This window comes from Seriola aureovittata, chromosome 14, assembly GCF_021018895.1.
Source record: "Seriola aureovittata isolate HTS-2021-v1 ecotype China chromosome 14, ASM2101889v1, whole genome shotgun sequence".
Classification (NCBI taxonomy): Eukaryota; Metazoa; Chordata; class Actinopteri; order Carangiformes; family Carangidae; genus Seriola; species Seriola aureovittata.
In genome coordinates, this window is record NC_079377.1 from 3,835,121 (window position 1) to 3,848,734 (window position 13,614).

At 40.4% G+C, this 13,614-nt stretch overlaps 1 protein-coding gene across 8 annotated transcripts in view; it reads right to left on the reverse strand.

The window, feature by feature from the left end:
• smap1 (small ArfGAP 1) overlaps positions 1-13,614 on the reverse strand; it is a 113,627-nt gene that overhangs the window by 23,137 nt on the left and 76,876 nt on the right. For all 8 annotated transcript variants that reach the window (XM_056395343.1, XM_056395342.1, XM_056395341.1 and 5 more), the window contains one exon: positions 8,146-8,267. In XM_056395343.1, the coding sequence (XP_056251318.1) occupies positions 8,146-8,267 (122 nt within the window). The remainder of the gene's footprint in view (positions 1-8,145; positions 8,268-13,614) is intronic.

A 13,614-nucleotide genomic window follows, 5' to 3' on the forward strand; every position in this document is an offset into this window, starting at 1 on the left:
ATCTGAATACTCAAGCACAATTAAAATACTCCATTACAAGTACAAGTCCTTCTTTCAAAACTCAGACCCTTATTTCTATTGAATTAAAGAAGAATTATCTGTAAAATTTACTTATTATTCAGAAAGATTGTCCCTGATGGATCAGTCCCAGATTCATTCTACAGCATGACAATGAGCAGCAGCAAACAGTGCTGGGAATAAAAATCTTTTCTGGACTGTTTTGCCCTTGGTTCAACCTCCCAGACTAAACATAAGCTGGCCTTTCTCATTAGTGAAGGCTGTGAGGCCTTCTTCAACCTGAAGACATGCAGACACTGCTCAGAGCTGATAAAGGCACCACCTGCTTTGTTTTTGGGGTTACATTTTTATTTAATTAATATTATTTTGTAAAGATGCTACAATCCAACATCAGGTAGTAGCTGTCTTTGTAGTAAAGAAGCAAATATAACATTATCTATCAGAAAGTTCCAGGTATATATAAAGGAAACTATTTTTTGTTATTCTAACATTATTACACTGGTGAAATTGCTGTAATAAGAAGTTGGCACTGGTATAGAGATTTTGTTTTAATTACAGCCGGCTGTGCAGCGCTGTAGGAAAACCATTTGCATTGTTGAGCCTCTGAAATTACGGTTGAAAGAAGAGCATGCATTATGCAGGTACGTAGGTGTGAGATTCAAGTCCTGTCTCTGGGTGCAGTGTTGGAAAAAGGTGGTGTCAGAAATTCAGACAGAAATCAAAAATCTATACAATTTTACAATGAGTCCCACTTTTGCTTTTTATATTACTAACAGACATTATTGCCCTAAATTCCATATAATCCAAATTGTAACAGAGAAATGTTTATAAGGGTAAACTGACTGACTAGACTGACTTTTCAAGTGAGTCTAGACAATTTTCATGGTTGCTTGATTTGCATGTGTAGGTTAAAAAAGAAAAAAAAAAGAAGCATATTCAGTTCATCAGTTCATCGTTTTTTTTAACTGATCTTTACAGAAAGCATTAAGTCTCTACTCATTCTACCATTCAGCAGCAAGGTCTTGGCTGCATTTCAATTTCTGCATATTTACGCATAAATTCAAAATCATAAATTACACTCTGCTCAGGGATGCTTGTGCTGTATGTCTAATTTACCCATATATCTGTAGATAACTAAAATTGATTAATGAGGCCCCAGGTGAGAACAGATATAAGACGGAATGTGAAAGTGAAGAAGCAAGGAATGTAAAAGAGGAGGAGGTGGAGGAGGAGGAGGAGGAGGTCATATGAAGGACGAGGACGAGAAGAACAGGAGCGGTGCTGTATGTTCAGATTCAAGGAAAATATATTCTTGTGAGAGAACGAATGGTGGGGTACAACAGAGAGAGTGGGAAGAAATGAAAGGAGAGTGGAGAGAGAAGACATACAGACAAGAATAACAGCAGAATATCAGTGAGAGAAACAAAAGGTGGAGACAGAGAGAGGGTAAACTGTGACAGAGGCAGAACTATGCAGCAGTAATATTAATAACTTGTATTTATTGTCTAAAACTTGCTGATAATGATGGATCTCGTCACTTGAATGGTAAAACACTCAATTCTAGCAGCCTCTTAAAGCTCCAGTTATAGCTACACACTGGCCTGCAGCTACAGTATCACACAAGTCAATCATGGAGTTTTTGCAAACTTTTGTGTTGCTGTTTTGTTGAGCGAATAAAGATTCTGTAGCTGCATGAACAGAAAAAAAAACAGCTTATTGATGAACAATAATGGGTGCAGTCACTCTCAAAGCATCAATTTTGGGGATGTTACCTGTGTCTTTAAATTAAAATTGGACAAACAGGGCTATAATCAAGGCTTGTCCATTTTTTCAGTTAATGTGGAAAACTATTCTTAATAAAAGTAATTTCCATTGGTAAAATGGAAAATTAAGAAGCACAGAAACTGTTGTTACTGTTGCCCTGCCTGCCAAGCTCTCCAATCGATCATGTACACAGTTTCTAATGATAAGGGCTGTAAATCTGCCACTCAAAATTCATGGTCATTTTTGAAACAATGGCATTCTGGGTTTCAAACAGACGTATGCAGAAGGATCTTATCATTTTCAGTGCGTGATCATCAATTTTTCTAGCTAAAATGGAAACTGTCACAGTTAGATTTTATCAGCTCCAGCAATCAACATTAGCTCCCTGAGTTGGTGGCAAACTCTGTCTCCAGCTGACTTTTTAATGTTTCCAAGTGGCTTTTATGAAATGAGAACCTTACCAACGGCTCTCAATTTTGCATTTGATGTCTACAAACATGATGTCTTTGGAACAGAGCACCTTGTACTTTCACTTCTTTTCCACTTTTAAGACAAAAAACATAACAACAACATAAAAATCAATCTAAATAGCTTTGTTCTTGTATTGCATGCTTAAGTTACTAACTCTTAGTATTATGACGCACTATGAAAATATATCTATATATATAAAAACAAACAGGTTCAGGTATTTACCATATACAGAGGAAGTATTCGGAGCCCTTCACTTCTTGCACACTTTGTGTTGTAGATATTGTATCAAATGGATAAAATTGCCATTTTTGCCCCTCAATTTACACTCAATAACCCATAATGACAAAGTGAAAGAATCAAAAATGGAAATCTCTCATTTACACTATTGATCTAAGTATTCAGACCATTTGCTGTGGTCAGGTGCCTCCTCTTTGCTTTAATTATCCTTGACTTATAGAACCTGACTGGATTCCACCTGTGGCAAACTGAATTTACTTAATATAGATTAGTCCATAAGTATAGAAGGTCCCACAATTCACACAGGACAAAAACCAAGACATGAAGTCCAAGGAATTCTATGAAGACCTCACTGACATGATAGAACTGTGAGGCATAGATCAGGACAAGGGTATAAAACTTTGAGTGTTTCCAGGAGCACAGTGGCCTCAATAATTGAAATGGAAGAAGGTTGGAATCACCAGGACTCTCCCTAGACGTTGCTGTCCAGCCAAACTCAGTGACTGAGCAAGAAGGGTCTTGGTCAGGGAGGTGACCTAGAATCCAACAAACACTCTAACAGAATTTCAGAAGTCCTCCGTAGAGAGAGAAGAACTTGCCGGAAGGATCAACGTCTCAGCAGGACTCCATCAATCAGGCCTATTGCAAATGCAGCCAAATACAGAGAGGCCCTTGGAGAAAGAACTCTGACTGTCCTTGAGAGGCCCAGCCAAAGCCATGCAACATCTGTGGAGAGACCTGAAGATGGCAGATCACAAACTCTTCCCATCCAATCTGATGGAGCTATAGAGAATCTGCCCAAATCCAGGTATGCTAAGTTTGTAGATACTTACCCAAGAAGATTCAAAATGCTGCCAAAGAGGCTTGATTTAAGGGAATACTTTTAGAAATGAAATGATTTTTACTTTGTCATTATAGGTAATAAATGCAGACTGACGGGCAAAAATGGCAATAAAGTGATAAAAAAGCAAAGCCACTGTATACTTGAGTACTTAGACAAGAAATACAAAGGTTAGATTAATATGGTTAAATGGTTGTGTATTCACTCTTACATGAGAAATAGATTTAAGAAGGAGGGCTAAATTGATGAGTTTAGTAAAGTCATATCAGGTAAACAAAGACCACAACAGAGCTGATAACTTGTCCTTAAACTCAGATATACTGCAGTAGCAACCAGAGCACCATGCACACCACTTTGACATGTGTAGAAAGCCAAAGCTGTGCTTTTCTATTGTTGGTAACGTACTGTATGGCTGGTCAGTCATTGTCTGTGGAGGTTTTAGCAAACACTCGATTCCAAACCATCTTGACTTTGTTGACCTTTGAGAGAACAAGTAGAACTAGAGGATCCAGAACAGAAGGAGCTATCTGCTGTATTATAACATCCCATTGTATGTATCCCTGCTCTTCCAAATGAGAAGCCAAACCAAGAGAGCTTTCCTCTTTGTGTCCATTTTTGCCATTAACAAAACTAGCCACAACCAATGGTAGCTATTGCACAAGTGATCACTCCATCACCAGGCTTTTGTGATGACTGTAATGCATTTCTTTGTGCCACTCTCTAGTTTGAAAGAGCACTCATGCTGTGATCATATCATCTGGGACAGATGGCAGAGATGGGAAAGATTCCCATGTTTACGACTTGAAAGTGTTTGTGTCATTTGACAACCGACAATGGTTCTATGATTGCAATTGTGCGTGGATTGGAAATAATGTGTATTGACAATATGGCACTATGTGCATTAAACGTGAGTTGGCAGACTTTTGGAAATGTGATGCCTTCATATTTCTTTGCCTTTTCACACACTATGGGATGTCTCTAAAAAACAGAGGTTCTTGGAGGACTTGGATATTTGCGGAATAACTATTTACAAGTCAGAAATAGGTAACTCCATTAATTAACACGTGGCATTAATTCAACCCATTAAGACCGTACAGGCATAGTATATGATTTTGTTGTTTTTCAGAGGGCGCCACATCAGTGGGTTAATGTGTAAGTGTCGGAAGATCTCCGCCATACTTGCTCCTGATTGAAGGAGGCTGCATGTTCAGTATTACCTCACATCACCAGTGACTACACCAGGTCTTCACAGAAGAAAAAAAAAAAAAAAAAGCGGATGGGGCCAGAGAGTTTATGGAGATGAGCCGAGGTGTGAGGCAGACACAGAGCTAGGTGGAGTCACAGAGGAGGTGATCGTGAAGGGGGGATTAGAGGGTAAGTGGGAGAAGAGGGAGGCTGGTAGTGGCAGAAGGGGAGCTAGCAGTCACAGCAGCCCATAATTGTTCTTCATGCCTGGGTCACCCGCGAGCCACTGCCTGGTCTGGTCCCAGGAGGCTCAGAAGTGTATGTGTGAGTGAAGAATGAGATGTACAATTTGAAACCCAGGAATAGGTCAGAGAGTGAAAGAATGAATGTCAAACCCAGGCAGAGGTCGCATTGAATTCTTGTGTGTGTGTGTGTGTGTGTGTGTGTGTGTGTGTGTGTGTGTGTGTGCACACCTGTGCATGCATTCTGCTGTTACAGTACACAACGTACATATCATGTCACCTGTTTGTTTTCTGTTTGTATATTAATTCCTTGACTAGAAGTATGCGACTACATGTTTCCTTCTTATGCGTGTGTGTCTATATGATATACAGATATATTTAGATTTGTGTGTGTGAATGTGTGTGTCCTCAGTTTCAGCCCAGCCAGAGGTCAAAGGCCACGCTTGAAGGACTGTGACAGCATCTCAAACTCAACACTGCTCCTCAAAAATGTTTTATTCAACCAGCCTTCCTCGTTCCCCTGAGACTAGTCAGAGAGAGGGAAGAAGGAAGGAAAAACAAGTATCTGGAAAGTACAGTGAAGAATGTCAAAGATTCTTTTTTTTTTTCCTTTGATTTTCTCAATTTTTTGTCCTTCCTCTCACTCAGACAAACACCCAGTTTTGTTTTGTCTACCCAGAAAATGAAGAGCATCCAATGTGATGGCAGACACTTGGACACACTCCAATCCTTCCATCCATCTCTCCATTTCTCTCACTTTGTCCTCAACTTTGCACCATTCACAATCACAAACTTACATATATTATCTTGTTTTTTTGAACAGGGTTCTTTGTATCAGTGCAGTGAGAGAAATGTCAGATACCACAGACTATGTACAGTATAACTGAGACAGCTTTCAATAGAAAAGTTATAGAATTTATATCTCACTGAGGAAGATAATATATTAGAGGTGTACCTGACATTACTCAACAATTGTCAGATATAACCATGACATTCAAAAGTAGTTATATAGTTGAGCTCGTATGGTAACAAACTTCTGGTGAGTGACATCAATGACTAAAGTGAAAAGAAATCCGACAAGCATGTTGCATGAGCTAACCTACAACTGACTCCAAAGCTGCTTCCAGCTCCAGGTTTAACTCCCCTATGTTACACACGTGCTAAAACTCAGGCCTAATGAGACTGTATTAGGCTGATTCAATAGTAATTTAACAGTAACAGTAATTATTTGGTTGACAGGACATACCGAACGAAAGGTCACTACTTGTTGTTTTTGCAAACCCTGCTAATACGCAGACTATGTAAGTATTTGGAAACAAATAAGAGGCTAGTACAGGCACAGCCTCATTAGTGTTTTATCTTAAAGTGCTGATGGCTGTTCATTAACCCCCTCCAAACCTTGCTGGTCACCTCCACTGTCTGACTAAGGAGTTTCCCCCTTGTCTCACATGCAGTTCTTTCAATGTTGATGCAAACCTTCACAAACTGAAGCTGAGACATGGCACTTTAAGGTAGTAAAATGGCACTATAATAAAATAAAGGTATTATTTTTAAGTTGAAGTGTGGTCCCCAAATACAACACAACTGATTGCACCAGTGATTTCCAGTTAAGATTTGCACAAACAAGGTTATATAAGAACGTGTGGACACCACGGCGTCATCAGTTCTGTCCTGGGTTATGTCTAATGCAACAAGACTCCACATGGAGAGGAACAAGCAAGAACCCACACTGTGAGACTTGATGAAGATGTGAGGGGGTACAAGAGCATCAGTAGGCTACTGAGCGTAAACTGAAACACAGCTGCAGCAGTGGTTAGGGCGTACAGGTGAAGAGTCATCCTTCAAATTGACGCATTGAAAAACAAGACAGGTGAGTCGAGTGCTTCTGACTCAGGACAATGATTATCTGTGGAAGCTGGTGTTAGTGAGAAGGACACTGCAGGAAGTCAAGAAGAAAACCTCTGCTCTCAAAACAACATAAAACTGCAGGTTAAACTTGGAAAAGAAGCCTGATGGATGTTGGCAGCTCATTCTTTGGTCAGATGAAACCAAAATAACTGAGCTGGGATCCAATAGGGTGCAGGATGTTTGGCGTGGACCTGGCCAGGATTACCATAGTGACTGTATAGTGCTGACCATTAAACATGGAGGTGGGTGTAGGGATGTCACGGTGAAGAAATTTCCCCTGCGGTGATTTAGGATGGCTCAATGTGACATGCGATATCTGTCAGGACAGAGCAGCAGGCTTCGGCACCTTGTCCCAATCATTATTTTCATATGTATGTACACACTCAGTGTGTTCTGGTTGCTGAATCTTGAAAATGAAATGCTCTTTCATGTGTATCACAGAGGAGTTATCTCAGTTGGTTATTTTCTGTGCCGTAGTGCCGACAGTTGGATAAACATGAACATGGCGTGGTTATGGCGATTGCTTGCGATCCACTGCGGTTGGCCTGTCTATAGCGCAATATTTCAGTTTTGAGGTTATTGCAAAAGGCCACCGTGTGCTGATAGGTGAAGAGGAGAATACATTTGTAGATGGTGCCAATGATGTGAGTTTGTTTATCCAAAGACTGAATGAAAAAATCACTCCCACCCTTCAGTCTTCCCTAACACACTGCAAAAATCACACAAAGCAAGACAGAAGAAAAAAAGTGAAAACTATGACCTGACCAAGTATGTCCCTGACTTGAATCCAATAAAAGACATTTGTAGGAGTTTAAAGTGGAAGGCAGAGCAACAAAACCCCTCCAGCAAAGAGCAGCTGAAAAGAAACGTCTGTGTAGAATGACAGAACATCTCTCCACGGGTTTGTGTATCATCCAGGCCCAGAGGATCTAATGTGCCATCAAAAACCAGACATATAGAATATATAAGGATAAAAGAACTGAATCTTACTTATGAAGTTGGTTCTTGAATATTTCATAATAGTTTAATAAGTCAAAAGGCTATGGATAAAAACAAATAAAATTGTAATAAATGGACAAGACTTGTAAGAACTTGTGATATTGCCCAGGGGTTTATTCAGTTTTTTGGATGCTGTATATTCCTGTACTTCATCCCCAGAATTCCCACCTGCCTTCTTCATTATAGCAGTTCACCATGAGTCCTCTCTCTGCCAGACAGGCCCACTCTCCCCTTTGAAGGACATTGGTTAAATTAATTCAATGAAGGAGAGTCTATGACAGTTTACTTTGATATGATCCTCAGAGAATGTGTGTCTCTATGCTTGTGTGTGTGTGTGTGTGTGTGTGTGTGTGTGTACTTACAACATGGGAGTCTCTGCAGACTCCCTGTGTTGCCACCTGCCTGCAGTGATAAGCAGATGATGAAAGCCTGTGCATGCGTGTGTGTGTGTGTGTACCTGCCTACATGCGTGCGTGTTACCTGAGCCTGCTGTGTGTTGTTGGCTGAGGGGATAGGGTTGGAGACCATTGGTCCAAAGATGTCCAGTTCATCGCTGATTGGTGCAGCACCGGCCAAGCTCTTTCCTTCACCTTCTGGAGCATCTATGAGAGATGTAGAGACGCATTTCCTTTAGTACAAATAACCTCAAATATAATTTGATTTGATTTAAAGAGAGTGTGTGTATCTCCAAAAGTTATGGCAGAATCAAAGACATTCAAGTGATAAAGCTTGAAGTTTCATTCCTTCATACTCATGACACAGATTTCTCTGCACAATTAGAAAAAGTTGTATTTGTGAAAACTATTTTCATTTAAAATCAATATTTAAAGGTTCAAGAGCAGATTCTAAATGGACCTTTTGAAGAGATTATTTACTATTCAATAATGAACTTTGAACATCAGCTCTAACAAAGGCAAGTCGTCCTTTACCTTCTCTGAAAAAAATGGAAATTTCAGCTTCTTTTCTATGACAACTATGCAAAATCCAAGATGAAGAAAATGAAGATTGTGTGATACAATTTAAAGCTCCAGAACAGCTATTAGATGGACCTCACACTGTTTTCACAACCAATATTTAACCAACAGTTAGGACATTTAATTACTTTAGTTTGATTAAAAACTATGTCCAATATCTATGTATTACATACATTACAAACACTTGCCTCGTTTCAATCCAAATGTAGCGACAATCTTAGCATTGTGTGAATATTAGGAGTTGGTTTATCGAGATTAACAGTTGGTGGCACTGGTTCCCCAGTCGTGTGCAATCAAACCACTGCAGAGGAAGAGGGTGGAACTAGGTGACATCATTAAAAGAGCCATGGTCAAACCTCAAACAAAGGTAAATTAATTAGTGACGGAAATGTAGCATTATTGTTGTTTCATTTATTCATTTGAAGAGTGAATGTTGTACTCATACACTTCATGATTTATTCGCTTTATTCTGTTTCCATTGCATTTTGTTGCATTTTGCTTGTATGGCAAAAACATTTTTCCACCTCAGCCAAACGTAAAAGCACATTAGCTAAATTGATCTTTAAAGGGTCTGTAAATGATCGTCACTGCCACTAGATGTCGCACTGGAACACCAACATTTCAGACCAAAAGAAAAACTTCGTCAGCTACAAATCCTGCTCCCTTCAGTTCTCGGTTCTCTGCAAAGTGTCACGAAGCCCAGTCAAAGCAGCCACTCAACACACAACAAGAGGCATAACTGAATAAAGTTACTCTGTGCACAGGAGAGCCAGCAAAAAACAATCGGGCCATAACAATTAGCTCATGCTAGAATTGACGTGATACGCTCCAGCCAGGTAGTGATAGCAACATTTGCCGAACACATTCATAATATGGTTAACACCAAGTTAGCTAATGTTATCATGCCTATACTGTAGCCGGTTACTAATGATAACAGACATGCAGCCATCAAACTATTTATGCATGGAGGAGAAGAAAAGCCAGTTCAGAGTCAAGCTGTACCCTTTAGCAGCTGGTAGGGTTTTCCTCTCTGTAAAGCCAGATGAGTATTGGCTCCATGTTCGGATTGGGAAATAAATTCAGCCTAGGACTTATCTGCTGGGACCAACCACACGATTGACACTGATGGAGCCGGTAAAAACTTTATGGATGTTTTGACAGCCCACCAGCCGACCCAGATTTGAGCTGGTAGTCTCCATGGCCTGTGTTCTAATCTGATCTCTTTCTTTGTCTGAGGCCTTTTTTGCCAAAAACGTTTCTTCAGCGGAGAAAATTGTGGAAGCTCGAGTTCACCTGAACGCTGTATAATGCACTGTGCATCTCACCTGTGGGCGGAGCCTGTGTGTTTATGAACATGGAGGGGACCAAGAGTTTCACTGGAGGGACTCATGCACTCACTTGCATTAAAAGTGTCCGGACAGGGCATCCAAACAAAGAATTACTCCACTATATCCTTACATAGAAAATAGTTGTTTGATGCTGTTTTATTGTTTAAACTACAGAATTGTTATGGAAAGACTGTCCTGTGCAGACAGAGACCCATTCTCATCTGAAGGACCCCCCCATCGGTACACCATGTACACGCATCTGAGAGTAAGTGAGAGAGGCAGACAGGGGGAGGACAGGAAGTGTGTGAAAGGAAAAAGAGAGTGAACTGGGTGTGTGTGGGAGAACAAGTGAGCAGCGGAGGTCATTTATATAACCACAGTGACGAAACATCCATAATTTAGCCCTTTTAAAGTGTGAACAAGACTGAGCTCTTTTAGCTAGACAGCAGGGTACAAGGAAAACCATTTACTGTGAGAAGGCCAGAAAGACTATTCGACATCCTTCTAAACCACTTATTAAAACTCATTTTCAAAGAATTACTTTGACTGTGGTGTCTTTCATGCTAATTCTAACTATTGATTTTCTTTCCTTCTATCCGTCTTGTGATGCCTTCATGTCAGAGCTTGGCTTTTATTTTGACTGTTAAAAATCTCTTTGTAAATTGCTTTAAAAAAGTGCTTTAAGGATAAAGCTATGAGTTATGAGTAAGATTATCAGTTAAGGCGAGAATGATAGATGTAAATACTGAAATACAACACAGACAGATAAGATTTCATGTGCATTAATTACCCCATCCCCACCCCCCACTACAAAAAACTCCATTGCCATGGTAATGAGCCACAGGGAGAAAAGGGCCCATCATTCTCATCATCATCACTGCCACGGCAGGCAATGTGCCCACCAGCTTTTATTATGGGATGGAGCCACTTCTTGAGAGCGCTCTCAACTTCACCAAGGAAACAGACCAATAGTTCAGCCTGGGGGTGTGTTTTATAATCACCCTGCACCCCTTTGCCCCAAGTACACACACACAAACGCATGCATGCACGCACACGCACACACACACACACACGCACACACACACACGCACACGCACACGCACACACACACACACACACACACACACACACACACACACACACACACACACACACACACACACACACACACACACACACACACACACAGGGCTTCCCAGTACCGTCAATGAATACAGCGACCTCATTTAGCAGTAGAAGCTGTCACATTACGGACTTGGCCAGCACAACAAGGGCTAAAATATCTCATTTGATTAAACCCAGGATCGATTCTAATGCAATAACCAAATACGATTTTACATGTGGAAACATTCTGTGATTATTTTGTCCCAGTGTTCAAAAATGCTGTTTCACACGTTTTCCATCCTGTCAATAATAAAAGTTCATTGGTTTTGGTCTTTGAAGTGTTCCTACAGCCATAAACCAAAAGATATGTTAATCTAACCCACTTTTTTTCTATAATACAAATCACAACTAGGGCATGAAATGAAGCTCGCTGGCTCCCCTGCTTGCGATTCTGGGAGAGGGGATATGAGCCCAGTTGGTGACCAAAGTCATTAGCTTCCTGGTGGAAAGAGTCATTATAAAGAGCGAAGTGAAGAAATTGGACACAAAATGACCTGCTATAGGTAGAATATGTTTGTTTACAGGAGATAAAGGACCTAAGACAACGCCTCTTGCGGTGCAGTGATATGAAATGCTCAACAGAAGATATATGAGGTTATAGTCTGATGTTCGTGTTTTGATGCAACTCAAAACATTATTCATGGATTTGCAAATGGAGCCTTTGCAGCAGAAAAACAGCCTGCATTTCCACAATTTTGAGCATTGAATGATTATGTAACCAGAGTAAGACTTCTGTGCAAACAAACATCAATCAACAGACAGAGATGAAGGATCGCTTGCTTTTAAGTTTATTAACACATGGATAATGGCAAAGGCTGGCAACTGCCCTGCAGCCCCAGACCCCCAAGGAGGTCCACTGCATTTATTTTAGCTCAAATAGTGCATATTTTTAAATGTTGTATTTCATCCACATTAAACATGGAACAATGCAGCAACAGGATACATAAACAATCCACTAGGAGCCATAGGGGCCATAAGGGGGACGATAGGGGCACATTTTTGCCCCCTTTAAGGTGAATCCAGCTTTTTTTATAATGTGTCCTCTCTAAACTGGCTAGATTTTTAAATGCTATTTAGATGTCAAAAACATTTTCAGGTAATTTCTGTAACATCTGAAAACCTCAACAAAAGAAAAGAGGCTTAATTTGTTCTCCTCTGTCTTTGATGTTGTGGTAAATGGCTGCATTTATATGCTGCACACTCAAAGTGGCGGTGAGCTACCATGTGAGGTGCTAGCTAACCATCAGGAGCGGTTTAGGGCTCAGTGTCCAGCCCGAGGACAGTTACCTGCAGATTGAACCGCAAACCCTGTGACTAGCAGTGGATCTCCTGTTTCACCTCCTGAGTCTCAGCCACATTCTGTTTTGGCCAGCTGCGTATCATGGTCACAAAGCAAGCAACCAGTCCCTCACTGCCAACATCTGGTACAGACTGGGACAGAGGCAGCCCCGCTGCTCTGCTGTGCTGTTTCTTGGGCTACAGATTCCAATCTGAGTCTCAGCTGCTTCCACCTCCATCCTGTCTCCTCCCGCTCTCTGTGTCCACCTGCACCATGGTCTCATAAAACCAAGCTCACTATTTAAATCCTCTTACTTCAATATTTGTTGTTTCTGTTGTCAGACAACTGGACGAATTTAAAACAATGATTTTAACTGTGGGACATAAGACTACTTGTTAACTAGGCAGCAACAGTAACTCCTTCACTTTGTGCAAAGGCATTCATCAAATCAGTATTTTATGATCATGAAGTCGTCAGACAAAATAAAAATAAAGCGTAAAGGTATCCGGAGGCTCTTTTCACAGTTCTACTTGTACAAGTTGACCTGTATGTTGTTTGAATTTTGCAGAAGTCAGGAGGTAGAGTGGATCTGATCGACCAATCAGAAGGTCAGTGGTTTGATCCCCGGTTCCTGGGATGCATATCTTCTGCTACTGTGTAGGTAATTATTTTTACTATTTGGCCTATATCTTTCATCGATCTTCTATTTATCTCAAGGGCAGATGTCTCATTTAGGTAAATATAATTATCAAGAGTGGGGCCATCATGACATCCCTATTTCATAACTTGAATGCTGCAGTGACTGAGACAAGGCTGGTGTCATTGTTTTCCACACACAGTATGTGTTTCAAGATTTATCTACTCTGGAGATTTCAAAAAGCTCAGTTTTAAGATTAGAAAAGCACAGACTCGGTGTGGACAGAGCCAAAACACATCAAAACTGTTTAAATCAAATTTAGCGACTTAGTGTGAACGTAGCATACAGTATTATGATTCTTATTTGTCAAATATGTTTTATTAAATAGGGGTTTTAAGATGTAAGATCATGAGAATCCAGTCTACATTTTTACACACCCTCCCCCCTCCCTTTCTGCTCAGTACGTAGTATATGACAATAAAGGTTGCGATGGGAAAGGTGAAAAGTAATAATGTTGATTACACGAGTAGAGTCCACTCTGACTTGTTTCTTAGGTACCAGATGTTA